This window comes from Chaetodon trifascialis, chromosome 22 (genome assembly GCF_039877785.1).
Source record: "Chaetodon trifascialis isolate fChaTrf1 chromosome 22, fChaTrf1.hap1, whole genome shotgun sequence".
Taxonomy (NCBI): domain Eukaryota; kingdom Metazoa; phylum Chordata; class Actinopteri; order Chaetodontiformes; family Chaetodontidae; genus Chaetodon; species Chaetodon trifascialis.
The window spans coordinates 873,516-901,486 of record NC_092077.1 but is presented as its reverse complement, the minus strand read 5'-3'; the positions used below and the strand labels follow the sequence as shown (position 1 = coordinate 901,486).

The 27,971-nt window shown below is 40.1% G+C and overlaps 1 protein-coding gene across 1 annotated transcript; it reads left to right on the top strand.

The window, feature by feature from the left end:
- The first annotated feature begins 84 nt into the window (after positions 1-84).
- On the top strand, positions 85-27,617 carry LOC139350905 (zinc finger protein aebp2-like). Its single transcript, XM_070992574.1, has 8 exons — positions 85-736; positions 12,555-12,786; positions 17,206-17,313; positions 17,404-17,590; positions 19,404-19,528; positions 19,663-19,730; positions 23,851-23,964; positions 24,088-27,617. Exons 1-8 carry the CDS (start codon positions 213-215, stop codon positions 24,098-24,100), a joined length of 1,371 nt encoding a protein of 456 aa, XP_070848675.1. The 5' UTR covers positions 85-212; the 3' UTR covers positions 24,101-27,617.
- The last annotated feature ends 354 nt before the right edge of the window (positions 27,618-27,971 follow it).

Here is a 27,971-nt window from a genome sequence, read left to right as displayed (position 1 = left end):
TATCGAAGTTACTACTGATGCGGATTTAAGTATGGAGTGAGATGTCTTTACAATTGGACAAGCTTTGGCCATGCGGAGTCCCGACTAACGTCATACAAACCCCCTGCTGTGTTTAACGCTTGAAACTGCGAGAGTGAACCGAGGAAGAAGGGCAGTGTAGTGGCTATTTCTCGAGTGGAATATCACAAAAATATCTTTTAGCATCTTCGAGAATGGCTCAAATAACAACCGAAGGAGGCGAACAAGATCCTCAGCCGACGTCGAATCAAAACGACACCGGTGAAACAGCAGAAACCGGCAAGGAGGGACAGGCCGCGCCGGACCCCAAACAGGAACCGGGCGACTTCTACGAGAACAGAACAGGAATGGACATGAACAGTGGTCGTGGTGTGGCGGTGGAGCACAGGGACAGCATGTCTCCTGTTTCCAACTCCATCAAAGAAACAGGGTTACTGACCGAAAAAACAAACGACGATGAAGGGGAATCATGCGATAAACTCTGTGAACCGGGGAAAAGTCCCGTACAGGGGAGTTTGGCGAGTAGCACTGATTCCGCTCAAGAGGGCTCCCGGGTGCTGAAACAAGAACAAAGAGAGGGGGAGAACGTGTGCTCCTCGCAGCCGATCGACCGCACAAAGACCACAGGGAAAGCCGAGCACGGCACGAAGAGACGGGCTAGCGTGGAAATGACCTCGTCGGATGGAGAGCCGCTCAGTCGGATGGATTCGGAAGACAGGTCTGTTGAAGTAGTGAGCAGTGTGAAGAGGCCTCACGCAGATTTCAAGAACAGCCAGAGGCATGTGAATGCACAATTCGATGCTAAGTGCACTGTTTTTAAGTATTAGCCAAGAACCATTTTTAACACTTTAAATTGTTTCTGTACTGAAAGGCAAGGTTATGTTCGCTACGGGACTCTACGGTTATTCGGGATTTTTTATTTTATTTTATTTTATTTTATTTTATTTTTTAGCGGACAGGTAAGTAATTGTTTACGGAACGTTCCGCGAACTAGTCTGGTAGTTAATATCAGCAATAATTTGACTCGTTTGTTGTTGTTGTTGTTGTTGTTGTTGTTGTTGTTGTTGTTGTTGTTTACCTTACAGCAGCACGTCAGCAGACATCTGTGGCAGCTGGTCATTCATTCCTTGTCTGTGTGTCCAGTGCTGTATATAATTGTAAGGATGTGTAATTATGTTAATTCTCATCATTGTGCTCTAAAATCAACAACATTCCTTTCTTAATAATGATACATAATTTCTAGTGTCTTACCATAACTGTCTATAAAGGAAGTTATGGTAAATTTACAGTCACACTTCCCCACAGTCACCCTGCAGTGAAGTAATTAACAATTATCAGCAGTTTTTTCTCACCTTCCCCAAAAAACACATTTCCAAATGGAGTCGACAGAAAGACAGAAAAAGAGATGATTGTTTGGGTGTTAAGTGTTTGCTTACAACATAGAAATAAAGCATGTTTTGTTCTTTTTTTTCCTCTTTTAGTTCTGACAATTTTGTTTGGCTTCTGACACCTTGTTGTCAGCAGTTGCATGCAACAGACAACACAGTTTACCCATAGCCATTAAATTCCAGCAGACCTACAAACTTTTACTGAATACATATAAAAGGAAATCACAGGTAGCAGACATCACAAGACCTGCCAGCCTTGTCATCACACTCAGTTTGGCCTTGTTGAACAAAGAATCACTGCCTCCACCCTACACCAGTCTTCACCTCTGTTGAATTAAACAGAGCCAAGAAAATACAGCCACTATAAGCAATTCAGCTGTAATGTACAGCATGTACGCTAGAAATTTCAGGTGTGCTGAATGGGGTGGTGATGGTAAACTAAGCCAACAAGATATTAATTAAAAATAATAATAATAATAATCAGGAACTAGACACTCATTCAACAAGCCATTTGCATGTTGTTTTTTACCATATACTTGCATGAGGCAAAAACATTATTACATCAGACTAGTCTAATGGACAGGGTTCCAGTGAGTTCAGTGTGGTTAGTAAACATTGCATGAATTATGAAGATTTTACCAAGCGTCTAACAGGGCATGATAAAGTATACATATCAGTACTGACAGACATTTAGGTACTGGTGTAAAACTATGAAGCCCAATCTAGGACAGCAGGTTCAGTGGGAAGTGCTCTCTGCCAACTGCTTTGTAGACACATAGAACAGTCAGTGCAGCTCTGATCACTCTTCCTCATGGCAGCCCAGCACTTTTGTCTTCGTCTGTACATACAGCAGCAGTCATATTGTGGTAGGAACTGTGAGTATGTATGTATTAGACAGCTTATAGTTAATAGTCTGTCTTTCATTATGAGGCACTGTGTTGTTAAATGTAATTGTCCACATAGTAAAATAACTTAAGTTAGATCCACATAGTGACGGGATACAGATTTTGAATTTATTTTTAAAAAGAGCACTTGTTTTGGGTAGGTAGTCTGAATCAGCAAAAAAAATGAGTTAAGCTTATGGAAATTGTATTCGGGAAGAGAACATTAGATTGGACTCTCGATGAAGACATCCAGCACTTGCAGTTTGTACTCTCCTTGACCCCTTTTGTCAAATGCTGGAGTTCTGTGCCAAAGCAGAGTGAAAAACTGAGACAGCTTGGTGTATTGTGATGTTATGACATAATATTGACATTGTCATAATTGTGTTTTGGGGCGTATAGAGCAAGCTGAGCTTGCTCAGCACTCCCACTGCATAATACAACTGGTTTAATTGAAATGAATGTGGGAGTTGTGTTTTTTCACTCAGGTTTAAACTTGGTTTGAGCATGGCTTTACTGTAAGTGATGTAAAAGCTCACTTCCCAATTCCAATACCAAGACTCAGTGTATCTGTCAACACAGAGTGCTTATCTGATACAAGTGCTCTGGTTTTCCCTAACTTAAAATCTGTATAATGCTTGCATCTCGGTTAATTTTTTAAGTCAAATAACATAAACCGGTTATTCAGAGTAGTGGGTTCAGGTTGTAAAAAGGGCTGTGGGTATTGTTTGAAATTTCTCTCTGTTCCCCCAGCATCTTTTTTTCTGTTCCTCATTCTGAACTTCAAACATTTCTACATTCATTGCAAAGTGCAGGCTGAGATAGAACCATCATCCACTTATCAGTAGGTCAGTGGTTCGATCCCTGGCCTCTGCAGTCTACATGTCAAAATATCTTTTGGCAAGATACTGAACTCCAAATGGCTCCCAAGGCTGTGTCATTGGTGTGCGAATGTGCATGTGAATGGTTACTGCTCATAATGAGGAGGTGGCACATAGCCACTATTGAACGAATGTGTATGTGAATGCTGACTATTGTTATAAAACCACTTTGAGTGAGTTGAGACTAGAAAAAGCACTATATAATACAGTCCACTTACCCTACTAAACTTCCCCCGGAGGCTTCTGTGAAACCTTGTCAATCATTCAGAGTAGTTGTTTCTTGGGATGTAATGATACAAAAAAGTCATGGTACGATAGTGCCTCGTTTAAAAAGTCCATGATACAATATTTATTGCAATATTTGAAAAATAGAAATTACTTAAAAAAATGCCCATGACTAATAAATAAGTGTGTGCAGCATTTTCTGTTCATAAAAAATTGTTTTTAACTTAGGGCTGAACGGTGGCGCAGCAGGTAGTGCGCGTGCCTCACAGCAAGAAGGTCGCCAGTTTGATCCCTGGGTCGGGCCTTTCTGTGTGAAGTTTGCATGTTCTTCCCGTGCATGCGTGGGTTCTCTCCGGGAAAAAGAGCTGTTCCATCAGGTGACTACATCCATGATCTGTTTAAAATGACTCACTTGACCAAACAGACAGCTGGCTCGGCCTACGTTCAAACCCGTTTGTGAAGCAAGGTTTAAAGCAGGGGTGGGCAAACTGTTCCACAAAGGGCCGCTGTGGCTGCAGGTCTTCTTTCCAACCAAGCAGCAGCACACCAGACTTGACTCATTCAATCAACTGATCTCACTCTTCACACAGCTGATTGGTCAAACTGTGAGCTCTTGATTGGTTGGAAAGAAAACCTGCAGCCACAGCGGCCCTTTGTGGAACAGTTTGCCCACCCCTGGTTTAAAGAGTGTGCAAAACACTTTCTGTGCGGGGACAATCCAGCCTTTCTCACCGCTTCATCCATAATTCGTGTGTTGTCTGTAACGACAGCGATACTGTAATGATTGTTGTTATTCTTCATGTGGAGCTCCTGCTCAAAAACATTGCAAAACCTCAGCTATGTTTAGTCCAATGTGTGATTCAAAAAGAGGCCGCGTCTGTAGGACTAAACTTTAAATTTTCCATTCACTGGTCAGCACGGTGGCGCAGCAGGTAGTGCGCATGCCTCACAGCAAGAAGTTTGACATCAATCAGTGTCGACTACAGAAAATGGGCTGAAGTATTTGTATATTCACTGATGTATCTTATTATTTCTTCAGCTCTCACACTGTTGTGTGGAAGCAGGGCTCCAAATGCTTCTTTCTGGCTCCTTCAGCCTGACTGAAGATTTTTCCCACACTATGCTGTTGTTGTGATTTGAGCTTTTCTGGGTGGCAATGTGTCAAATAATTGCTCATGTTTGATGTGTTTCCCATAGTGTGATTGACCAGTGTCCAGCAGTATTTGCAAATTGTTTTGCTTTTGTCAGTTTCCTTTTTGCCATTGTCAGTTCTTGAAATGGTACGTTACTGCACAACGATTTTCCAGCGATTTTTTTTTTTCTAACTATAATACCAGCTATATTTATATTAGCAAAAATAAATGATAATTTAACCACAGAACACAATCAGTAAACATGTTTAAGAATAACTAAACATAAATTTAAACTCATGTCTTCAAACAGCACATCAAACTTTCAATTCCTATCAAGCATTATTCTTAATTGCAATCAGTAGACTGTCTCACAATTCGATTTCATCAACCTTGGACGCTTTAGCCACAAGAAAGAAAAAAAAAAAAGGTGACCTCCCACGAAACTTCATGGCTAACCAATGAAAGGGGGTTTCTTCTCCAAAATCACTTTCTCCAGCCACAATTATGCTCCTTACATTTCACTTACAGATCACAACTTGCACATAAAATACATCTCCGACAAGTTTCTCGTCACTCAAAAGGCTCAACTTTACATATAAATCAACAGAGGAATTAGTGTACCAGTTTTGACTGCTGGCTTGAATTACTATACACAAATGGCTAACAGATAGCATTCATTGCTAACTCTTTAACTCACCGGGCATTCACAGATTTTCGAATTGAAAAAAAAAAAAAAAAACAGTTGACATCCAACCGATCTTTGGCCCCTTTCTTTTAAAAACTAAAAAAACCTTTATCAATATACTCTATCTGGAGACCTCTTCATATTGTTCTCCCTCTGACTTTTCTCAACTGAGATCTAACCTAATTGGACTTACTTCCTGTGTTCCATAACCTGCAAAGAGCAATTATACACCCTCTGGTGATCATATGGTGTAACTACACCATCTAAAATGTACTGGCTGGTCAATTTATGTGTGTTACATTTCACTTTTGTGGAACTGTGCACACCTACAGTTTATGCAGCTTATTCAGCATGAGTATGAATAACAGTGTTCCTATAACTACTTTGAATCACTGGAAGCTGCCTATGGTCCCATTGTTACTTTGATTACATAAAGTTGTCCTATTAACAAACATTGGAAAACCTCAGTCAGTATTAACTAATCCGAAGTATCAGTAGCAGTTGCGCAGTTGCTGTGAATGTTGAAAAAAACTATAAGATGCTGAATGTGAGCAGGGACATTTTTCAGTCAGATCTGTCCCCCTACACTTATTGGAAATCCCACAGTTAGACTGAAGCATTACGTGAAGCTTGAATCAGACAAGTTTGATGTCAACAGTTAACTCATTGTGCCTAAAACTAGGCTCTCTGGCCTATTTCAACAAGGAGATCCTCAAAATACAGAAATGGACATAAATGTTTGACAGAACTCTTAACCCTCTGAGGTTGCTTTGGTTTCCTCTGCAGTGCCATCTTGGTAGCACTGTAAGATGCCCCTTAATGCAAAGCATGGTGGAAAATAGTAAACACTCCAATTGGTAATAACACAGCAAAATTACGTTCTTCTCCTCTCCAATTAAACATTACATTTTGATTTGATTTTTGTAGATAATTTAGCTAAATGATTGCCCTGTTTGATCATTGTGAGCCACTGTACTCTGTATGTGTATGCAGTGCCAATGAACATGCTGGAGTTAATCAGTCTAGTTTAAAGGAAGACAGGGCTAATGAATGACATTATCATAGTGTTTGTCCATTGTACATCGTCAAATTCAATTTGTGATCTTTGCGATTTTTCCATTAATGGTTTATATTCGGGCTGCACGGTGGCACAGCAGGTAGTGCGCGTGCCTCACAGCAACAAGGTCGCCGGTTCGATTCCCGGGTCGGGCCTTTCTGTGTGAAGTTTGCATGTTCTTCCCGTGCATGCATGGGTTTTCTCCGGGCACTCCGGCTTCCTCCCACAGACCAAAAACATGCTCAGTAATGCTCGGTATTTGGTGACCGTAAAATTGCCCCTAGGTGTGAGTGTGAGTGTGAGTGTGAATGATTGTGTGTTTGTGCCCTGTGATCGACTGGCGACCGGTCCAGGGTGTACCCCGCCTCTTGCCCGTTGACGGCTGGGATAGGCTCCAGCACCCCCCGCAACCCCGAAAGGGATGGATGGTTTATATTCAAGCAATTGTTGATCTATAAAATATAAAAAGCAAAGTTAAAAATGCTGTTCACAGTGTCATTCAAAACTAAAGATATTCAATTGACTATTATATAAGAAGTACGTTTCCCAAAATGATAAATTATTCCTTTAATTATTTGCTGTGATGATCACCTGTGTGTGAAGCATGTAGTGGCAACAGCTGAGAGCTTACATACTTTGGTGTCTCTGCTGAGGAGGCATGCAAGTTTGTGTCATAGAAAAGAATGCCTCCCCCCCCCCCCCCCCCCCCCCGCTCATCTGCAGTCACCAGAGGTGCATTCAAGAATTAGACTGTTTAATTAAGTTACTTCTTGAACCGCTGTTAACCAAAGGTTAGCTTTTATGCAGTTAATATTTACAATTTCTTGGGAAGCAATGTTTTTATCCATTAGAGCTGGTGGATTTCAAAATTTACTGTCCACTATTTCATCAGATGACCACATAGTATTTAGGCTTTAATTGTATGGTCTAAGATCGCTGTCAAAAAGACGTGTCCATAAGTAAAGTTTCGTATTTGTAAAGTTAACAATTTGTGTGTCATAAAAGTTGTTTTACACAAAATTCCGCTGTCATATACGTGAGTCTGTGAAATTGGGTTCGGGTTACGAGTTTTCTTATATGAGTATGAGTCTAAAAGCTGTGAGTGCAAAGTCTTGAGAATACGACTCATTTTTCTACGACTACGAAGAAGTCACTATGAATACGAATTCAAGTTTACGGGTACGACTCGAAAAGTGCTGAAATCACGTCACTGAGGTCACGGTCAAGTCGCAGGGGAAAGTAATCGATCGGCGATTCCTCCAACTGCGCATGCACATTCCCCAGACGCAAACATGCAGGGCATTGCCACCATCCCCGGAGAGACTTCACTGGCAAAGCTTTCAAGTCTCAACCATTGGGCGTGAGACACACGCATTTCAACCCATTCACATGTTCACACGCCATATCTTGTATTTCTCACACAGAGAAATTACCAGGATAACGCCCACCAAGTTGTGCAACTATTTTATAAAACAGTGGAACAGGTAGAGGAAGTGGTGATGTGTTGGTCGCGGACGAAACAGCTCATAGAGCTGCTCTTTGAAGTGAACAATCAGAGCAGTCTCCTGCCTGGGAGCCAGAGCAGCAGCCGCTTTGTTTTTTTTACGCACTGAGCAGGATGGGGAAGGGCGGGGGTTACACACACACACACACACACACACACACACACACACACACACACTTGCACTAAGAAATGCTGAACTGAATAAATATTTTTATTTGTACCAATTTATGTGTCATTTATCAGATCAGACCCCCGTCCCCACCCCACCCCTCACTGCCACTGCCAAATCTCACTCTGAACTCAGTTCAAAGCTTGAGAGCCCTGCACAGGTAATGTCAATAATAACGTGCATAGCCATTATTTACTTCATGAAATCGAACCATTTTATACAATATACATTTCTTGAACTCACATACTTATTGCTTTAGCTTGCAAGATAAAGATATTTACATGCCGATGAAGCTAGTTTAGTGCTATCCTTACTGGGATTAGAAGTGGGCCAGTGCTAATTAGTTAGCACTAAACAGCTATAAAAATGTTACCCCTCAAAAAATGCACTGTCCTCATAATTTTCGACGAGAGCATTAACAATCAAGCCAGATTTGGGATGAGTTATGGTGAACCAGTAACTTACTGACTCAAATTTATAATTTCACTCATAAATCGTGCAATAAGCAGGATGATTCATCAAGTCCGGGTTTATTTCTCCATATCAACCTTCTCCCTCTTTCTGTGTTAACTTTACACAAAGTTACTTGTTCATGTTAATTCATCCCAAATCTGGCTTGATTGTTAATGCTCTGGTCGAAAATTATGAATGACAGCACCCAGTAACGATAGTACTAAGCTAGCTTCATCGGCATTGTAATTATCTTTAGCTTGCAAGCTAAAGCAATAAGTATGAGAGTCCAAGAAATGTATATTGTATAAAATGGTTCGATTTTATGAAATCAATAATAGCTATGCATGTTATTATTGACATTACCTGTGAAGTCTCTTCGGGGATGGCGGCGTTGCCCCGCATGTTTGCGTCTGGGGCAGGCGCATGCGCAGTTGAAGGAATCGACGATCGATTACTTTCCCCTGCGACTTGACCGTGACCTCAGTGACGTGATTTCAGCACTTTTCGAGTCGTACCCGTAAACTTGAATTCGTATTCACAGTGAAGACTTCGTAGTCGTAGAAAAATGAGTCGTATTCTCAAGACTTTGCACTCACAGCTTTTAGACTTATACTCATACAAAAACACTCGTAACCCGAACCCAATTTCACAGACTTGTATATATGACAGTGGAATTTTGTGTAAAACAACTTTTATGACACACAAATTGTTAACTTTACAAATACGAAATTTTAATTATGGACACGTCTTTTTGACAGGGATCTTACAACATATAATTGGAGCCAAATAGTGTTTAGTAAAGTCAGTCACTCACATGAAAATATAATCCCCTGCCTGCTTTATTGCCCATTTGGCTGCCTCAACTCTTGGTAATCCTACTGTTGTTGCAGCTGTAAAACTTCACTTACCTTTGTTCTCACACAGCCAAATTGTAGCTCTAAACTTGTGTATGTGCTGGTGTGAACATTGATCAGAGCGCGGTCAGCTGGCTCAGCCCACACACACACAGCTGCTGTAAAATCTGCTCATGTCACATACAGTCTGAGCCAGAGTAGACTTTTAGATCATATGTATTTTACATTATTGTAGACAATTTTAAGACTAAAGACTTTGTGGTTTTTAGACCAACGTTCACTATGCATAGATAGCTTGAAACCTGCCTGTGAGGACAATTCAGTAGGAATGACAGTATACATATATATTAAAGCTGGATTTGGTGAACTCCAGGGCTGAAGAGTGTTTTCACAAATACATATGGAGTGAGTTTTGATTTATAGTTAAGCCTGTGATTTTACCTGTTGATAGAACCAACATAACACTAGATAGGTGTGTCGTACATGATCGACTCATATTGTCTTTAAATCATATTCCCCTTAGTACCTGTGTTCACATTATTTTATTATTATTTTATCTACTTTGTGATACAGAGTGATACTTTTCTAACTAGAATTACATACATCCAGGTTAATCTGTATCTCTTGACTGCTATAACCATGTTCATGTTGTTTCAGTCACTGTGATGAACAGTGGTGTTGAGCTACTTGCATTAGAAACTTAAATACAAGCAGTCCATGCTGCTTTTGTGTTCTTTCCATGTGGCATTTCAGTAGCCCTCCTGTTGTGTTGTTGCATTTGTGGTGAAGGGCACATCAGCTACACTGTAGCTTCAGAACAGCTACAATATCCATATATCTCTTCACATAGCACTATAAATACAACTTCACAAAATATGGTTAACATTAAACCTGAAATGATTACTCATTACACTACTACCACTTAATTAATAATAATAATAATAATAATAATAATAATAATATTAATAATAATAACTGTCTTATTACTGTTTTGGTAATCAAATTGTTGCAGTCATTTATTTTTTTTTAAACATCTTTTTATTTCCCAAAAGTGTACCATAGACCAGCACCAATATGAAATCATACAATCATAACCAAGTACACTTATTTTCTTCATGTCCTTCAACCCATCCCTCCTCCCTCATACCCCCAAACACAATAGAACCAGCCCACAGCTAGTAAAAAAGAGGGAAAACAAAAACGAAAGAAAAACAAACAAACAAAAAAACCCCACAATAAATTAATAAAATAAAAATAAAATATACACAAAAGAAAAAAGTAAGGCAAAAAATGAAAAATAGTGACAAATTTGATGGTTATAACACCTTCATGATCCATGATCCACAATACGTATATAAAAGTTCAAGGTCATGTAGTCCAAGTTAGGAAAAAAAAAAACAGGGGGAAAAAGACCCCCCAGGAAACAGCCAAATCGGTAGACAATAACAACAACAAGGAACAAAACAAAAACAAAGGGGAAGCAAAAAATTGTCCAGGTCCATTATTGGTCTCCTCTCGAAAGGTAAGAGAGTAATGGGGACCAAAGTTCTTGAAAAATATGTCTCCGATTATTTTTTTCTAGAGTCAGTTTTTCTAAAGGTACAAACTGTGATAAGTGGTCCAGGAACAGCTGAAAAGAAGGAGGCGATTCATTTTTCCAAAGTAAAAGTATACATTTCTTTGCTAAATATGTTATGATCATTAATATTCTGCATTTTTTGGAATCTATTTGGAAATCTGGCATATCATTAAGTAAGTACAGACAAGGATTTAAATTAAATTATATTTTGAGGGCAGATTTAGTGAATGAATGAACTGAATGCCAAAAACTTTTCAACAGATGGCAATGCCAAAACATATGCAAAAAAGATCCCTCAGCATCTTGGACAGTTAGGCGCATTTATCCTTAGAAATTTTATGCATTTTTATAGGAGTGAGATAAAATTTATGAATGAATTTAAAATTATTTTCCTTGATGTTAATACTTGTAAATGGGAAATGTATTATTTCACAGATGTTTAACCTAGTATTTTCATCTAATCCCATCCCTAAATCTTTTTCCCAAATATTTAATAGGATTGGGAAAGATGATTGAGCTTCATTGGCTATAACCTTATAAATTTCACTAATCTTTCCTTTAATAGTGATGGAGGATAGAAGTATCTCCTGTATTTCGGATAATCCATAAATTAGTTCATTTTCCTTGATGAGTGAATGCACAACATTTCGAATTTGTAAGTATTTAAAAAAGTCTGTATTAGGAATGCAATATTCAGTTTTCAAATTGAGAAATGATTTTAACTGCTTGTCTTTATGGAACAAGTCTTTAAATTTTTTAAAACCGAGATTTGCCATTTACCTGTGTCAATTGATTTCAGATGTTTAATCAGATCAGGGTTCTGATGGATGGGAGAATAGATGGAAACACAATTGGTGATACCAAGTTTCCTCCTACAATCTTTCCACGCTAGAAGTGTATTAAACACCGTAAAACACTGAGCCATGTTTTTTATCTTATTAATTTTTTTTATAAATATGAGCAGTCATTTATTAAACAAAAATAGAGTTAAAACAGTTTCTCACATTTTGGGTTTTAGAACTGCTCAGACAAGTTCAGGCATTTGAAGACATCACCTTAAGCCCAAGGTCTTCTGGTTGTGAAGTTGAGGTGATCTATATTTTGCAGTAAAAATCAACTTGGGATAAATTATGGAACTGAGTCACTGTATCTATATATATACCACATAAACCCAAACATATCTTTGACATTTCTGTACTGGAGTTTCTTTATACTTATTAGCCAGTTTAAATGCAGATACCTATTTTTCTGCAAAAAGCTAATATTATACCATAATGTGGCCAGATATTCTCAACACAGGTTAACTTACGCTTGAATCATATTTGTTCTACATGAAAAGGATGTTTTACTGTGGGTATTTGTTCTCTGCTGACATTTTTCTTCTCCTCAGAAATGTCTACAGTCATTTTCCAGGTGATTTGTATTGTGTGACAGAATCACATTAAACCTACTATGGACAGCTACCTTTGTCCCATAATTGATCCTGTAACTACTTTTTCTTCATTTTATTTATGTCTTCTTGTCTGTGAAGTAAACAATAAGAACAGTAAATGCAAATGCAGCCCCTGACTCAAACTCAGATCTAATGTGCATGTATTCTTAATTCTGTTGTCTATGACTGTGTGTGTGTGTGTGTGTGTGTGTGTGTGTGTGTGTGTGTGTGTGTGTGTGTGTGTGTGTGTGTGTGTGTGTGTGTGTGTGTGTGTGTGTGTGTGTGTGTTCTTCAGTATCAGCAGCACCCTCATGGACATGGAGAGCACAGTGTCCAGTGGACGCTCCACCCCGGCCATGCTCAATGGTCATGGTGGGGGCGCAGTGACGGGGAGCAGCTTGGTGCCGATGGCTGGCAAGTCTCTGAGCTACACATGCTGTTGGGATCAGTGCCAGCTGCTGTTTCCCAGCAGCCCTGACCTGGCCGAACACATCAGAGCCACACATGTGGATGGGCAGAGAGGAGGGGTCAGTGTCTCAGGTTACTGTATGTCTGTATAGCTCCCAACGTTGTGTTCCTGTGGCTAGTTTTATTTAGGAAGGGGAGGGCTGCCATGTAAACTCCAATGGCATCAAAAAGCTGCAGGAATACCTGAATTTAGGTGGGGATCTTTGTAGAACATAGGGAGAATGTAATCTGAAGCAACCACAAAATGCAGAATTAATAGGAAAAAATGAACGAGTGTTACGGTGACATCTTATAGCCCCTTTGACTCATGCTGGAAAAACAAATCAATCTAAATTAAAAAACTCTAGCTGCAATCATTTAAATGAGTCATGTTGTTGAGCTTTTGCAGTGCTAGATCTCACTGGAAGAGAACTGTTGGATCACTGCAGCTGTGTTTCTATCAATGTATTTTATGCGCATCTTGAAGTATTGCATCAGAATTGGTTGATTGAAAGCAAACTTTGAAGAAACTCCCTCAATTTCACAAAAACATTTTTACACTCATTGTTAGAAGTTAATGCACTTAATGGGAGATAGAAACAGAGCACAGAAATATCCTATTTCCATCATGTTTTCTGCATTTCTTCACTATTTGAGGTCCAACTGGCACTGTTTTTAATTATGTCATCTTGTGCTCTCTACTTCTACAATGCTATAACAGGTGTCCATCCGGAAAATTGACAGCACTTACTGCTTATCTCAAAGAACCAACTAATTGCACGATAGTGAATGGAAACAAGCATTAATTTGCATTTTCTTTTGCTGGTCTTCTCAAAATTTGGTTAAAATTTATGATACACTTGAATGGAAACCCAATTTGTGTGAAGTAGACCAGCACAAGTCCACACTAATTTCTAAATTCTGTTCACATGTAAAAACTTCACTGTCTTCACAGATCTCTTCTTCAACCTCTTAACAGTTTGCAGACAACAAAAGCTTCTGTGATCACCTGTGCTGTCCTTCAATATAGTTGGGCACATAGCAGTTCTCATTTACATATTTGATGTGTATGTACTGAGACAATCAGAGAAATATGCAGTGATGATTTAATCACATCCATGCTGTGATGCCGCTGATCAGATTATTATATTGCAACATTATCTGACAAAATCAACATAAAGGTGCAGGCTAATGACAGTATTGGCATTATGTGATCAGCTACTTCAATTCAATTCAATTCAATTTTATTTGTATAGCGCCAAATCACAACAGAAGTTGTCTCAGGACACTTTCCATATAGAGCTGGTACAGACCAAGTTCTTTTATCTACAAAGAAACCAACAATTCCCCCATGAGCAAGCACTTGGTGACAGTGGCGAGGAAAAACTTCCTTTTAACAGGCAGAAACCTCGAGCAGAACCAGACTCTGGGTGGGCGGCCATCTGCCTCGACCGGTTGGGTGAGAGAGGAAGAGCAAGAGAGGGAGAGTGAGACAGACAGACAGACAGACAGACAGACAGACAGACAGACAGACAGACAGACAGACAGACAGACAGACAGACAGACAGAAATGCAGTCAGAGAGAGAGACAGAGACAGAGACAGAGAGACAGACATGCAGTCACAGTAACAGTGACAGTGGATGTAATAACAGCAGTAGCAGTTGCAGTGGATGTCAGGCAGGGCCAAGGCAGGAGATGCAGCTGAAATCCACAATCCAGATTCAGCCACTGTCCATGGGAACCTGCAAGACGACAAAGCACAGAGACTCCGGGGAAGGAGCTAAGTTAGTAACACGCCGTGGTAGGACATGAAAGCGTGCAGATGGAGAGGGACAGAAGGACAGAGGAGCTCGGTGTATCTTTGGATGTCCCCCGACAGTCTAATCCTATAGCAGCATAACTAGGGGCTGGTCCAAGACAAGCCTGAGCCAGCCCTAACTATAAGCTTTATCAAAAAGGAAAGTTTTAAGCCTACTCTTAAATGTAGAGACAGTGTCTGCCTCCCGGACAAAGACTGGAAGATGGTTCCACAGGAGAGGAGCTTGATAGCTAAATGCTCTGACTCCTGTTCTGCTTTTTGAGACTTTAGGAACCATAAGTAGACCTGCATTCTGGGAACGCAGTGTTCGAGTAGGGCAATAAGGTACTATGAGCTCTTTAAGACAAGAAGATGCCTGGCCATTTATGGCTTTGTAAGTAAGGAGGAGAATTTTAAACTCTATTCTAAACTTTACAGGGAGCCAGTGCAAAGTGGCGAGTATTGGAGAAATATGATCTCGCTTCCTGGTTTTTGTCAGAACACGTGCTGCAGCGTTCTGGAGCAACTGGAGAATATTCAGCAACGAATTTGGGCAGCCTGATAGTAAAGAATTGCAATAATCCAGCCTGGAAGTTACGAATGCATGGACTAGTTTTTCTGCATCATTTTGAGACAAAATATGCCTGATTTTTGCGATATTACGTAGGTGAAAAAAGGCAGTCCTTGAAATTTGTTTTACATGGGAGTGAAAGGACATGTCTTAGTCAAAGATGACTCCCAGATTCTTTACAGTGGTGCTGGAGGCCAGCGCAATGCCATCCATAGCTGCTATGTCATCAGAAAGTGACTTTCTAAGATGTTTAGGGCCTACTTCTATAACTTCAGTTTTGTCCGAGTTTAGCATCAGAAAATTGCAGGTCATCCAGGTCTTTATGTCATGCTTGTAGTCTAGTTAACTGACTGGTTTCTTCCGGTTTCATTGATAAATATAGCTGGGTATCATCTGCATAGCAATGAAAATTTATTGAGTGCTTCCTGATAATCTTACCTAAAGGAAGCATATATAAGGTGAATAGAATTGGTCCAAGCACAGAACCCTGCAGAACTCCATAGCTGACTTTAGTGAGCACAGAGGAGTCGTCATTAACACGTACAAACTGAGAGCGATCTGACAAGTAGGATTTAAACCAGCTTAGCGCAGTTCCCTTAATGCCAATGAAATGTTCCAGTGTCTGCAATAGGATGCCATGGTCAATGGTGTCAAATGCAGCACTAAGATCCAATAAGACTAGTACAGAGACAAATCCTTTATCAGATGCAATTAGAAGGTCATTTGTAACTTTAACCAGTGCTGTCTCTGTGCTATGATGCACTCTAAATCCTGACTGGAAATCCTCGAATAAACTATTATTGTTTAGAAAGTCGCACAGCTGATTGGCAACTGCTTTCTCAAGAGTTTTTGAGAGAAAGGGAAGGTTGGATATCGGTCTATAGTTGGCTAAAACCCCTGGATCAAGAGTAGGCTTTTTCAGTAGCGGTTTTATCACAGCTACTTTAAAGGACTGTGGTACGTAGCCTGTTGATAAAGAGAGATTGATCATGTCTAAAACTGAAGAGTCAATTAGAGGTAATACTTCTTTAAACAGCTTAGTCGGGATAGGATCTAAAATACAGGTAGATGATTTTGATGATGAAATTATTGAAATTAGTTGGTGAAGGTCAACAGGAGTAAAACAGTCTAAAACTGCGACAGACTGAGAAACAGTTTCTACGATTTCTGCGTTTGAAGACAAAACAGTACCTGTTAACGGCAGGAGTCGATGAATTCTGTCTCTAATAGTTAGAATTTTATCATTAAAGAAGCTCATGAAGTCATTACTGTTCAGAGCTAAAGGAATACATGGTTCAATAGAATTATGGCTCTCTCAGCCTGGCTACAGTGCTGAAGAGAAACCTGGGATTGTTCTTATTTTCCTCTATTAGTGCAGAGTAATAGGCTGCCCTGGCACTGCGGAGGGCTTTCCTGTATATTTTAAGACTGTCTTGCCAGGCGGACCGAAATTCTTCCAAATTGGTAGAACGCCATTTCCTTTCTATTTTCCGTGAACATCTTCAAGATGTGTGTGATCACAGAGTAAGTCAGAGGTGACAAAAGTTTGCCATCTTTACTTTTCTGCCCAAATTGTGGGCAGGACATAGTAAAATCATAATTTTGCCAAAGCTCTATTTTACACATCATCTCTGGAGACCACTCTGTTTTGGGATGGCAGAGAAATGCCAGCTTTTAGACCTAGGAACTAATCTCAGGAACTACACAAGAGCAGTGCCTTCTGAACATTGTTTGTGTTTTCGCCCCATCTGAAGAACCATGAATGTTAGTCATATTAGACCCATGGCACTGAGTGAAACACACTTGTCCCACAAGAGGAAACAACACTATCATACATTGATCTTTCTCTTGAGTCTGATGTTTGTATTTTATGTAATTTTATTCAACTCATTTTGTCCTACTGCTGAGCCCTCTCGCTCATTCACTCTCTTCCTGGCATGATTAAACTGAAAGTATTTCATGTCTTCAAGAAGTCGTTTTTTTTTTTCCAACAGCTGTTGGAAAAGAGGAATCGTCCTGTATTCAGGCTACTATAGTAATTTCACCACCACCACCACCACCACTACTATAGCGACTACTAAGTTTGTGTGATTGTTTTGACTGTGGTCTTGTGTGTGTGTTCCACACAGGTGTTTGTGTGTCTATGGAAAGGCTGCAAGGTGTACAACACACCTTCCACCAGTCAGAGTTGGCTGCAGAGACACATGCTGACCCACAGTGGGGACAAACCATTCAAGGTGAAAACACACCTCACATTAGTCAAGTCAGAAGTCCCTCTCTGCAATATCTCCATTTACTGACACTGTAAATCACCTGTTTTCATGCAGTGTGTGGTAGGAGGCTGCAATGCAACGTTTGCCTCTCAGGGGGGCCTTGCCCGTCATGTCCCCACTCACTTCAGCTCTCAGAGTTCATCCAAAGTGTCCAATCAGGGCAAAGTGAAGGAGGAGTCTCCGTCCAAGGCCGGCCTCAACAAGAGGAGGAAACTCAAGAACAAACACAGACGTTCTCTCCGTATGTTCAACAAAGACACACACAGAGACACAACGAGAGGGCGATTTGACCTCAGATTTATATCGCAGTATTTTATTTTGTTTGTTTTTTATGGTGACTGTGAAAAACAGAGGTGACATACCACAGTGTCACAAAAATGAAAGGGATATGCCAAATCATGATTCTCACTCTATTAACAATGCCAGGGAATGTACTGTATTTTCAAGAAGAAAAAATTATTCAAAACAAGGATGTGTGTGTTTTTTGGTTTCAAATAGAAATTAAATTAAAATTAGGTTTAGGCCTACATCCACAAGGGTGGAGTAGCCTCCCCATAATGTAGGTAAATTAGTAAATGTAATGTTATTCATTTTCACAGTTTGACAGGGGGTAGGATTAGGCATCTCAACAGCATTTACAGTTTTTGACCAAAAACCCAAAGTATTTAAATATAATAGCCAGTGTACCATGGGGCAGGACTATCAAACACATTTATATGTGGCAGCAACAGAAATGCATACCAACATACTTCAGCAGAAAACAGATAGCATGTCTAACAGGCACGGTGCCAGGACTTCAATTTTGGGTGGGCCACAGTCACTTTGGATGGGCCTCTTAATTACAAAAGTTAACTGTTTCCAACTGCTAGTCTCACTTAAACATAAATGACTGGTATCATGCTGTGGAGGGCGATTAGTACGTCTAGCTGATTATGACATGTTCAAAATCTTTTTAAAAAACATTTTCAATGCCGTAGATTATTATTTCACTGCAACATTTTTTATTTATTACAAGTGGCACACGCAGCTTATCTCGTTATCTATATCTTCACTATGGATCAATGCATCAATTCATTATGAAAACAGACATTTTCATGCCTGTTAATTCATTTCTGTTTGATCTGACTGGATTACTTTTTAAAATGATTGCAAGGAGAGGGAGAAACAGAGCGATCAGAGTACTGGGTGAGCTACAATGACTTATAACAGGAGAGAGAGCACAGCGCGCTGCACTGTTCATTCATGACCTTAACTGTCTGTGAAGGTAATCTGAAGACAGTCAAGTCAAGCAGGAGTATTTAGCTCTACCTCCCATATTGTCTACATTTTCTAGAAGTTCTAGTTTCGATGGGAAATGCATTTGCAGATATATAAAAAAGCAATGATATGATTCCCTAAATACACTGCTTCTACATAGTTGGAATATGATGTGTTACTGTATTCACTGTATTGGCACTGATCCATCATTGAGCTTCAGTTTTGAAGTGTATCAAAGCAGTCTGAAGATAACTACACACATAACCCAAAAGTTTACCAGTCGATAGGGACATTTCCATCAAGTTAGTCCACTGGGTCTTCACCTCATCGGATGGTGGGAGTAGATGAAGACTTTGTGCTAGTTCTTGCAGCCAAAAACAGAAAGTCTGTGCATGCGTTGCTTGTAATGTTACTTTCACATTTTTGTGGTATTGGAGTAGATAGCAAGGAAAATAGTAGTTACCAGATGTAATACTAGTTCTTTGAGCATGTAAGTAGCCCGCCACCTGCATGTTACCACAACCACAGTAAAGCATATTATTTTAATAAACAAAAAACTTTTATCACAGTAATAACAATGTTGTGGCTGAACATGACACTGATGATGGTGACGAAACTGGTATACTGCCCAACCCAAACACATGCACATTTGATGTTTAGATGTTCCATTTTTACAGAGAAAAGAATACTGAAACCCTCACTGAAGTGATAGACAAACTGCTCACCAGGTCCTCAACTGCATATACTCAGATTTTATTTGTTTTGTTAGTACTATTAAAATGATTTTTTATTTCCAGCCCGACCTCATGACTTTTTTGATGCCCAGACCATGGATGCTATCCGCCATCGAGCCATCTGCCTCAACCTGGCAACACACATTGAGAGCCTGGGCAATGGACACAGTGTGGTCTTCCACAGCACGGTGGGCACACACACGCAAGCATTACATGCCTTTACATTTAAAGGCCCCATAATGTAAATAATTGAAGAGTGTGTGTGTGTGTGTGTGTGTGTGTGTGTGTGTGTGTGTGCGTGTGTGTGTGTGTGTGTGTGTAGGTAATAGCAAGGAGGAAAGAGGACTCGGGGAAAGTGAAGGTCTTGTTGCACTGGACACCTGAAGACATGTAAGTCCTGCTCTTGTCTCTTCTCCTCCCTTCATCATTCTCTTGCTGTCTTCCCTTCCTCCTCCTGCTCTGCTCCACTCACCCTCTTTTGGCAGTAAAACAAAATAACAGGTCAGATTGTATCAATTTAAAGTATCAGTTAATCTGGGATTTTTAACACAAATTCAAAAGCTAAACTACTAATGCTGATTGTGAACTGTTTAATGCAGTGATCTTATCAACAACAGTTGTATTATAATATATAAATACATATTATATAATATCATATAATAAAAATACAATATAACAAAGTATATAAACAGTATTTACAGCAAAAAACAGCAAAAAATTTTGTGCAAGTAGACCGAATGTGCAATATTGAAGTAGTGCAGCTATATATGTAAAAGTAATATGTAAAAATACGGGAGTCTGTGAGGTTCGTGGATTAACTGTTTATGTTTCTATTGTAAAGTTTGATGGCTCATGGCAGGAATGATTTCCTGAAGCAGTCCTTGTGACAGCGGAGCTGGAGCAGTCTACTGGAGAAGGAGCTCCACTGTCTGTCCATGAGGTGGTGAAGAGGATGTTCAGGGTTATCCATAATGGATAACAGTCTGTCCAGTGTCCTCCTCTCCACCACCTCCTCAGAAGTGTCCAGTTTGCAACCAATAACAGAGCTGGCCTTCCTGATCAGTTTGTTCAGTCTGTTGGTGTCGCCGGCTCCAAAGCTGCTCCCCCAGCACACTGCAGCAAAGAAGAGTGCACTGGCAACAACAGACTGGTAAAAGATCTCCAACATCTTGCTGCATATGTTGAATGATCTGAACCTCCTCAGGAAATAGAGTCTGTTCATCCCCTTGTTATACACAGCGTTGATGTTAGTTTTCCAGTTCAGTCTGTTGTCAAGGTGCACTCCAAGGTATTTGTAATCCTCGTCCACTGTGACATTCTCTCCCAGAATACACAGTGGTTGTGTGGTCATCCTGTTCCTAAAATCAATAACCATCTCCTTGGTTTTGGCCATGTTAAGCAGCAGGTGATTTCTACCAGACCATTCCACGATATCTTCCACCACTGCTCTGTATTCCTCCACACGTCCATCCTTTATACACCCCACCACCGCTGAGTCGTCCGAAAACTTCTGTAGGTGGCACGATGAAGAGTTGTACTGAAAGTCTGAGGTGTACAAGGTGAAGAGAAAAGGAGACAGAACAGTCCCCTGTGGTGCTCCTGTACTGCTTTCCACAGTCTCAGACAGAACATTGCCCAGTTGGACAAACTGCGTTCTGTCTGTCAGGTAGTCAGTAATCCAAAAGCTTGTGGGCGCGTCGACTCTCACAGCTTCTCACTTAGGAGCAGTTGCTGGATTAAATGCACTGGAGAAATCAAAGTGCTGCCGCAACAATCCAGGTGGGCATTAGCACGCTGCAGCAGGTGTATGATGGTGTCGTCCACACCCAGATGGGGTTGGTAGGCAAACTGTAGAGGGTCCAGTGATGATTTCACCTGCGGTCGGAGGTGGGCCAGGACCAGCCTCTCCAGCACCTTCATCATGAGCGATGTAAGGGCAACAAGTCTGTATTTGTTGGGGCCAGATGGAGATTTCTTCTTTGGAACAGGAACCATGCAGGATGTCTTCCACAGCACTGGGACTCTCTGCAGGCTCAGGCTCAGGTTGGAGAGGTGACCGAGGATCACGGACAGCTGGCTGGCACAAGTCCTCAGTACTCTGGAACGAATGCCATCAGGTCCAGCAGCTTTGCCCAGATGCAGCTTCTCCAGCTGTCTTCTTACCTGGCCCACAGTCAGGTAGGGGATGGTGCTGTGGGGGATAGTGGGGGATGTGGGAGTTGAGTCCAAGGGAGGGATCACCAGGGAGGGTTGAGGGTTGGAGGGAGAGAGCTTGGGCAGAGGGGGGTTGTGGAGGCCGTTGTGGACAGTGGGGAGATGTGAAGGGGATGGGGGCTGTAGGGCCACTCCTGGCTGTGAGCTAAATCTGTTGAAAAAGCAGTTTAGCTCATTGGCCTTCTCAAGCCTGCCGGCAGCTGGTCTGTCTTTTGCCTTGAGCCCCGTGATCTCCTTCATTCCTGTCCACACATCCTTCACTCTGTTCTGCTGGAGTTTGGCCTCCAGTTTCCACCTGTAGGCATCTCTGCTCTTCCTCAGCTTCTCCCTCAGCTCGTGTTGAACACTCCTCAGATCTTTTTTGTCCACTGACCTGAAAGCTTGTTTCTTCTTGGGAGACTTCTCAGTTCACTGATGATCCAGGGCTTGTTGTTGGGGAAGCAGTATGGTCTGTTAACAGAATTTGATGTATTCTGTGATACACTCTGTCAGGCTGTTGATGTCCTCCCCATGTGGCTCACACAACACATTCCAGTCTGTTGTCTTAAAGCAGTCCTGCAGTGACTCAGTAGCCTCCTGAGTCCACCTCCTCACTGTTCTCGTGCCAATAGGGACATACTGAAGTGTTAACAACACCAGGCAGTGATCGGCTCAACTTGGGGGGGGGGGGCAGTGGCACTGTATGCATCCTTTGCATACAGTGCCACTATACAGTAAGTCCAGTGTGGTGTTGTCTCTGGTGGGACAGTTGATAAAGTGGTTGAAAGTTGCCAGAGTTTTGTCCAAAGTATTGTGGTTAAAGTCTCCAGTAATAACTACAAACGCATTTGGTTGTTTAGGAGTGTAAAGCACCGAATCGATCGACAGTGTAACTGTTGAAAAAAACAACTTGTTTTATTCCAGTAGACTGTATGTCAAGTCCTGTAACCTAAACTGTATAAGACATAGTAATGCATTAGTCTGTTTTGTTCAGTTATTATACCACAAGGTACATTTTTTTCAAATGTAAAATAGCATTTGAAAAAATTGATGTGTGTTTTTTTTCTGATTATGACATGTTGGGAATATTTTGTTATTGTAATTATTGCCAAGAAATAGTATGGCAGCTGATATTATATTCAGTGTTGCTTGCTAAATTGTCACAAATTCCTCCTGTGTTTTGTTTAGTCTGTTTTAAAATGTGCAATACTTGACAAAATATCTCAAGTGAGGTGGGAATGTTTTGTTTGCCACTAGTTGTCATAGTATACCTAAAAGTGAATTTGGTTAAAAAATTGAGTGCAGAGAGGAAGGAGGGGGTGGGCAAGAGAAAGAGTTGAGGCTGAGTACAGCATGCATTAACATGCCTAAAACCAATTAAAAGGAGCTCTTGCCTCGCTGATTACTACTGCTACTAATACTAATACTACTACACATAACATCTCACATTTCATAAGGCCAAACACACATATTGTATATCTTACTATGCCTGGGATTTTGTTATGTGTTGTTGGGAAGCTAGGAGTGAATGTCAGAGGTGCATATCATGCACATCATTGCATAAAGTATCTGTGGCGAATTGAGAACAAAGTTGCAGTCCACTGAATTTTGGGGGCTGCTCTTTGATAAATTGAAGGACATCACAAAAACTACCTAGCAACTTGACAGAGCCATTCATTCTCTCACTGTTAGAGAATGGAGGCACTTAAAGGAAGCAGGAAAACACTTTGCAGCATCCTCTGTACTTAGTCTAAATAGTAAATGCAAGATTGATTTGTTCATTACTCCAACATCAACAAGATGGTTAAATTCTTTTTCAAGCAGTGCACAGAGGATTGTCACATTTCAACATGATAAAGATCAAGTAGGCCTGCAACATTCTCATCTCTCATGTCTACACATTGACACTTTTCACCCAAAACCAGCTGTTGACCTGTGGATGGAGACAGCTAATCATAGATCTAGATCAAACACTATTTCCTGATACTCACCTGAGTACAGGATAAAAAAAAACGCCATGTGCACATATGCACCCTGTCACTGACAGGGGTTTTATTAAACTGCTGCTTTTAAAGGAAGGTGAGATGATGTGATTGGCTTTTATTAGATCCCAACCCAAGATCAACTCCATTTTCAGATCTTGCATGGTGTGCTCATAGAATAAAAATCTGGTACTGGTTAAAATGCAGCTGTCCACTGGTCACACTTGAAATATCAATATGTCACGTAAGGAGAAATAAAGGGAGTGTGTTAACTTAATCCACAGTGCAGTTGTGAGCTTAGATCCAGTAAATGTAAATGATTTCTTCACTGTCAGACTGCCAGATGTGTGGGTGAATGAGAGTGACAGACTGCAGCAGAAGACCAAGGTGGTTCATCTGTCCAAGCTACCCACAGATACAGCTGTACTCCTGGATCCCAACATATACAGGTGTGTGAATGAGTGATATACTGTATATGTGTGCGTGCGCATACATACAAGGTTACTGTATTTTTGGATGTTGGTAAAAACATCAGAAGAAAATCCTGTATTTGACATCTTTTTCTCTCACAGGATGTTCTTCTAACCACTTCCAGAGGAACACCACTGTCACTTCCTGCTAATCCAACCTTGAGGAGGGGATTGTCTCCTTTCCCCCTAGTCTCCCTTTCTACGTTCCTCATCTCCTTTACTCCTTGCCTCCTAGATGATGTTTGGGGTTTAGTGACTGATGATTTTCATGGCTTTTCTGAGGCCTCCACTGTTTTCTCCATTAGGTGCTAAGTTTACTGAGGATATGTGGGGGTAGATGTTGTTTGTTTTAGGTAACACAATTAGACTGAAAACTAACTGACAGAAGTGTAACTGTAGACAGACATGTAGAGAAAAGCTGTCTTTGTAAATACTTGAGAATTGTAATATATTTTTATACTTTGAAGGTTTTTTTTTTTTTTACTACATTGTAGATTGATGTCTTTTTTCTGACAAACATTTTTAAATAGATTTTTTAAAACTGATGATATCAGTCATGTGCATATAGCTGGAATTGCTCTGGTTTAAACTTTTCCAAACTCCACTTGGTCTGATGGGTGCTCATTACTTTCTTTTTTTTTTATATGGATTTATTTTTGAGTTCCAAATTTTCTGGAACGCAGCATTAGTTAACCTACCTAGCTGGAATAGCAAACTAGCTATTAGCTCAAGTTAGCTAACATGACACATATCTGACTTAAACTGTAAAGTGTGCTAATGCAAGTCAGCCAACTAACAGTGATGTTATCAGAGGCTCCAGTCTGCATTTCACACTTCACTGATAAACCACAGAATTGTACAGTAATATTAGGATTCAAGTGTTTATATCACATTGACACTTCTTTCCATATATTCACACTCCCTCTCTCGTTTTGATGAACGTTTTTATAATGCTTGCTCTTGGGTACTGCACACTACTACCCAAGTCCATACACCTTTTTATTTAAATTCCAACCTTGGCAATGAAGTAATATTTCCCACTGATTGGTCCACATTTACATAACTAGCATGAACCACACAATAACACACAGGGTGAAGATGTCTAAGATGCGCTTTTAGTACCAAGTACAAACAGCATTGTAGTTACCACGACAGCCCTTGTATAATTACATTAGAGACTGTGTAATCCACTAAAAACCCTCCATAGAATGGACCGCAGCAAACTGGCCAATGAAACAAACAACCAGCCAAGAGGGCAACCACCAAATGAACTTAAGTTTCTGAAGAGAGTCTGCAGAGGCATGGATTTCTGTTCGGCATCAGCTACTCGGTCCCGAATCATGTAATGTAGAAATTCAACAACAAATTTAAAATTTGGCCTCCATTATATGGGATTTTTATTAAATGTGGATATGTGGGTGGGATGAGCTGTTGGTGGAATGGTTAGAGAGATTATATCCATTGTTTTTGTTTTTTATTGAAAACTGTTGCGTCCCAAACTTTGACTTGAATTGTGTCTTTGATTCATAATATTGCTGAATTTTGTGGTAAATGACCAACTTTACAGTAACAAAGAACAAAGAAATAATGTACAAACATTTGTTTGTAGGTTGTCAACAAAAAAGACTTTCTTTCACTCAAGTCAGCTAATTCTGATGCCGGAAGCATGCTATGTTGCAAGTGCTGCTCCCACCCCATTGGACACATTGAAACCAAACGAGACTGGTGTTGATGCTAGCAAGATGAGCACAAGATGACTGAACACCACACCAACTAAACTCCCACGAACGAAGAAGCTGGTAACTGAAAAATAACCCTCTCTTGTAGATACCCTAACTACCATAAGAAGTCTGGATAATAATGTGGAAAATTTTGGGAAACATGCTTTGAAATCTTTGCCAGCATTGCACAGCGTGTGGAGCTGCACATCTGTAGAAATCACAGAATAGAGGTCCAAAATAGAGGTGCTGGAGAAAGAGCATTCAGACCTGAAGAAAAGAAAACGGCAAACTAAAAGAAAAAGTCCTCAAAGTGGAAAGATACAAATGCTGCTGGAATTTGAGGCTCTCGAGCCTTAAGGAACAAGGAGAAAACAGAAAGTTGAAGAGCATCTTCTCATGTTTCCCCAGTGCAAGGAAAAGATAGGTGTTTTTGACTCAGTTCATCACATTGGGAAGAGTGCAAGGATTGAGTCACCAGGTCATCATATGGTTTGTGAGATGGCTTCACCGGGATGCAGTACGGAAGGCAACCAAAGACACTTCTGTAAGCAAGGAACGTGATGTTCACTTCATGCAGGACACACCAAGGAGGATTGACAGGCAAGAGAACAGTTGTGGCCAAAAATTAGAAAAGCCAAGGTAAGGTGGCATTTTACAAAAGCCACATCTCAGTAATTGATGGATGCACAGTAACAGCTTAAACAAAACTATACTCAATTTTAAATGAAAGCCCCAAAGGGTGAATGTTATTTTACCCTATTTGTTACTTTAATTGGCTCTGAATATGCTCAGTTCTACATACAGTATCTGTACAATATATATTAAAAAATGTAAAATACAGCATATTAGATAGTGGTAAGAGAGAGAAGTAATACGTGTGAAGGATGTTTACATCTCCACAAGGACTGTCTACAAGATATGTTTTTAGGGACTTGCCTCAAATTGTCTAAAAGACAATTAAAAGGAAAAGCAGTATTCCTTTATTGCTGGAGCAAAAGTCCACAATGTGTATTCCTACATGTGTATTCCTTCCAAGATGCCCACTGAAATGACTCTGATGGAAATTTTGTTCAACTGAGAAGAAATGAGGAGACAATTTTGCCATGGTACATGTAGATTTTCAGGAGTAGCAGTTCCATTTTGTAATTGTCTGGGGAAAATTCCAACAAGAAAAGCTAACAATAAACGTCATTGGATATCTTATTTTGATGACTTCTTTCTACCCATGGGAAATATTTATTGCTACTGCAACATGATGCAACACAGAGGCCTTCTTGGAAACAGTTTCACAAACTCAATATGCTACATAGAATGTATTATGAAGTGGCAAATGGAACATTTTAGATGAATGGATCAGAACTCCCAACAAATTTACTTGTTCTATATAGATTAGATTACTGTTTAGTTTAAGTAATAGGTCCATACATAACTTAAGACTAGTACAAGATCTGTTAGAATATAGCCACCTAACTGAGGACAAAAGATTTATTTTCTTCCTTGACTTCTACAAGGTGTTTGATGTGTTAGAACAGCAGTTTCTGTTTAAACTGTTGAGTATAGGCCCAAATTCCGTAACATAATAGAATACTGTTGCAATGCACAATTAGTTCCGTAACACTCCCCCATGGTACTTCCCCACGTTTTAATTGAGGGATTAAGTGTGACATTCTCATCCTGGCAGCAGAAATGTTAGCAATTCATATTAAAAATTCTGACACTGACAAACAATGTTATATGTTTTTGAAGAAGAGATAGTCAAGACACAACCAGTTGATCATCATCATCTTCTGGTGAACAAATCTCCAAAGAGGTGTTCTCCAAAGCATCAGCATTAGAGGTTGACCTTACGAAATGTGAACTGATGGCCATTCATGATTGCAACCTCATTGAGGCTTACAAGATTCAAGATGCAAAGAAAGAAAGAAAGAAAGAAAGAAAGAAAGAAAGAAAGAAAGAAAGAAAGAAAGAAACCTTAAATATACAAAAGTACTTAATGTCAATCCAGGTTAAGCAACAATCAGTTGCAAAGGGACCTAGCAGTTTCAGAAAGAACATACCTAACTAAAATTACTGTCTCAATCACCTCAGTGCTCTGAAACTTAGCTTATGAAGAACTGAAAATATATGATGACCTTTAAGCAACTATGAAATAACTAAAAACAATTGTACTATTGTTTTGTTTTATTATTTATGTAACTTAAAAATAACTTTATCTATCTGACATTGTTCACCGTTATGTGTTGTATGCCTCTTACGTTTGTAAAT

Coding starts and splice junctions, on each gene's coding strand:
- LOC139350905 (XM_070992574.1), top strand. CDS start 213: ATGGCTCAAATAACAACCGAAGGAGGCGAACAAGATCCTCAGCCGACG. Junction 17,314..17,403: donor GTGGGGACAAACCATTCAAG/GTGAAAACACAC, acceptor GTTTTCATGCAG/TGTGTGGTAGGAGGCTGCAA. Junction 17,591..19,403: donor CAAACACAGACGTTCTCTCC/GTATGTTCAACA, acceptor TTTTATTTCCAG/CCCGACCTCATGACTTTTTT.